Source organism: Phaethon aethereus (assembly GCF_964289735.1).
Source record: "Phaethon aethereus genome assembly, chromosome: 7".
Classification (NCBI taxonomy): domain Eukaryota; kingdom Metazoa; phylum Chordata; class Aves; order Phaethontiformes; family Phaethontidae; genus Phaethon; species Phaethon aethereus.
In genome coordinates this window covers 34,498,515-34,501,721 of record NC_138583.1, presented here as the reverse complement: position 1 = coordinate 34,501,721, position 3,207 = coordinate 34,498,515, and the positions used below count along the sequence as shown (strand labels likewise).

General features: G+C 49.4%; 1 protein-coding gene across 1 annotated transcript; it reads left to right on the top strand.

The window, feature by feature from the left end:
• Positions 1-543: 543 nt before the first annotated feature.
• On the top strand, positions 544-1,593 carry PRLHR (prolactin releasing hormone receptor; the record flags this gene model as incomplete). The annotated part of the gene is made up of 1 exon (XM_082001924.1): positions 544-1,593. Exon 1 carries the CDS (start codon positions 559-561, stop codon positions 1,591-1,593), a length of 1,035 nt encoding a protein of 344 aa, XP_081858050.1. The 5' UTR covers positions 544-558.
• Positions 1,594-3,207: the final 1,614 nt, after the last annotated feature.

Sequence of the window (3,207 nt, the reverse complement as noted above, 5' to 3'; positions counted from 1 at the left end):
AACACGCAAAGAGCAACGTAATACCCAGGAGAGCCAATAGGGATAAAAGCTTATACACAAATCTGTCATGACCTAGTAGTGAAGACTGTTTAAAAACACTGATCTCCACTTAGCTTGTAAATGCGCATCACCCTCTTTCTCGCTCATATATTCTCTCTGTCTCTGACACACACACACACTCCTGGATTTGCAGAAGACAGACATCTAGGGCACTTCTTGGCATCCACAGGAAAATCATATGGGATTAAAAAACCACAGCAGTAAGTACTCACTGCATTAAATGTTTGTTAAGTGTCATGCTGTCAAAACCTAGATTTAATAGTAAATACAGGAGGACTTTAATGGAAACTGGTTGTATTTGATTTTTCTTAGGAACCGCTGAAAGCTGTCGCTTGAGGATTACAACTTCACCTTTTGCTTTTATGGATGCTTGTTTACTATCCATGTGGTAACCTCTGGACAGCCAGTAATCCATTCATTATCCACACTGATTGAGTGCGGGAGCAGTGCAGTGGTAACTACTTCACTCAGCTGACGGCAGACGACAAAAGGAATTCAATGATGAATTCGGACAATTTAACCTCCCAAAGCTTCCTCTCTGTGATTCATAGCAATACCAGCAATTTATTCTCAGGGCTCCAGTTTGTTCAGTCCTTCAAGCCACTCATCATCCCCTGCTACTCGTTGGTGGTTTTTATCGGTGTCATTGGGAATTACCTTCTCATTTATGTTATCTGCAAGACCAAAAAAATGCACAACGTCACCAACTTTCTGGTAGGCAATCTGGCTTTCTCAGACATGCTCATGTGTGCAACCTGTGTGCCCCTGACACTCGCATATGCCTTTGAGCCCAGAGGATGGGTGTACGGGCGATTCATGTGCTACTTTGTGTTCCTGATGCAACCTGTCACTGTGTTTGTGTCTGTCTTTACCTTGACTGTCATAGCTGTGGATAGGTATTATGCCATGGTGTACCCATTTCGCAGGAGGCTCACCATCCCTATTTGTGCTTATATCCTGGCTGCTATTTGGCTGTTGAGCTGTACCTTGGCTGCCCCAGCCTTGGTCCACACTTACCATGCTGAATTCCCAGAACTGGACTTCTCCATCTGTGAGGAGTTTTGGTTCCACATGAAAAGAGATCGCTTAGCTTATGCCTACAGCACTCTCATCATCACCTACGTATTGCCTTTGGCGGTCATCTCCCTGTCCTACCTGAGAATCTCAGTCAAGCTGAAAAACCGTGTGGTCCCAGGTAACGTCACCCAGGGCCAAGCTGAGTGGGACCGAGCAAGGAGGAGAAAGACTTTTCGCTTGCTAGTCTTAGTGGTGGCAGCCTTTGGAGTCTGTTGGCTGCCTCTGCACATCTTCAACATGATAAAGGACATAGACATCAGCTTGATTGACAAGCAGTACTTCAATTTCATCCAGCTGCTGTGCCACTGGTTTGCAATGATGTCTGCTTGTACCAATGCCTTCCTCTACGCCTGGCTCCATGACAGCTTCAGGGGGGAGCTGAAGAAAATGTTTGCGTGGAGAAAGAAAAAAATTGGACCCACTACAAATTGTATTATGGCCAGCGTGGTGCTGTAAATGAGAGCTGGTGGGAGTGCACTTTCTTCATACGGTAACACTGTAAGTCTTTTCCACTGCTAATTAGTCCTTATTCCTGACATTTGTCCTCAGGGCTCAGTTATAACAACACAAGTCCCATGCGTAGCTTCCCCAGCACCTCCACTCCTACTGGAAAAGGAGAGGCAGACATGTCCCCAAAATGTCTACTTCTTTGAGATGACTTAGAGGCCAAGGAGATGTTAGCACAATAAGATACCCTTATGTAAGTTACAGGGATACTTCCTATCTGTTTTGGATAAGGGATTTGGGGACGAGGAGAAGCAAGGAGCAATATGAGACCTAAATACTTCACTGAGGAAGTGTTTTGGATTGGGTAAAAATTAAATCTGCAGACCTACCCAGAGCCCAGTCCTTAGCACGGGATCTAAGGTAGAGGACTGGCAACATTCCTGTAGTCCTCTTGGGTTAAGGCCAACACAAAAAATAGCCTAGGGCTCTCAGAAATGCCCTTCCGGAGCAGCTGCCTGGGCTGCGGGCAGGAAACGGGCTCGGCAGGGCCTGCTCCAGACCTCCCTCTGCCAGCTGAGCTGTGCTGGCCGCCGCAGCGCAGCGCTCGCCCGCTCTGAGGGGCCGAGTGGTGAGCAGGGCGGCGGCCGCATCTCGCTCACGCTCCCTCCCAGAGCCTCTGCACAAGACGGCTGCCTCACTCGCGTTCCTGTGGCTCGTGGTGGGGTGTGCTGTGTCTGCCCTGTGTGGCTTCCTCCCTCACTGCCATCTTCTCCTTGCCGCTGGCCGCGCGGACGCAGCAGCGGCCTGTGCAGCAGGGCTGCTCACCTGCCCGCCGTGGCCGGCCGCGCGGGGCCAGCGTCTGTGCTTGATGCTTTTTGAACCCAACATCACCACACGATCCCAACCCTCCCATGTCTCGTGACCCCGCAGCATGGCACGCAGCAAGGCGAGAGGGGAATGAAACCGGAGCGGGGGTATTCCCGCGAGGTGCAACTGCGACGCAGAGCGTGCAGCCGCCTGTTTGGTGAGTTTGCTGATGCTGTCATCAAGGATGGAGAGACTGGAAACATAATGTGTGGTGGAAAATCATCCAAATAGGGGGACATTAAGACATACCACCTCTTCACTGACAGTGAATTGCGTTCTTGCACGACTCTCACCTCATGTAACCCTGATTTGCTGACCCTACTGCAAGTCAGCTGTGTTCCCAGCCAGAGGAGTGGACATCACCATAGCCTTGTCAGTGCCGAGATGCCTTCCACTCACTCCTTGAGGAGCCAATTTTGACGTGTGGCAATGCTGCCAGCAGCTTTGATCTGTAGAGACAGCCAGAGACTTTGACACTGTCTTCGGGAACACTTCTGGAGGTGTCTGTTGCGAGACAGTGGGTGGAAGGGGCTGTTGACATTGAGTCGTGTATGAGCATTGCGTGACCAGTCAAACAAAGACCTGTCAAATGGAGTAGAGTGGCAAGTGCTCTCTTTTGCACAGTCTTTTGGGAAGAAACAATTTCCTTTGACATTCACCTTTCAATCAGGTGAGGGAGTTAGAAGCTATAATCAGCCTAATGGTTTCTAGTTTCTTCCTCCCTGAACTGAAAATACCTGAGATGATAGTAGATAA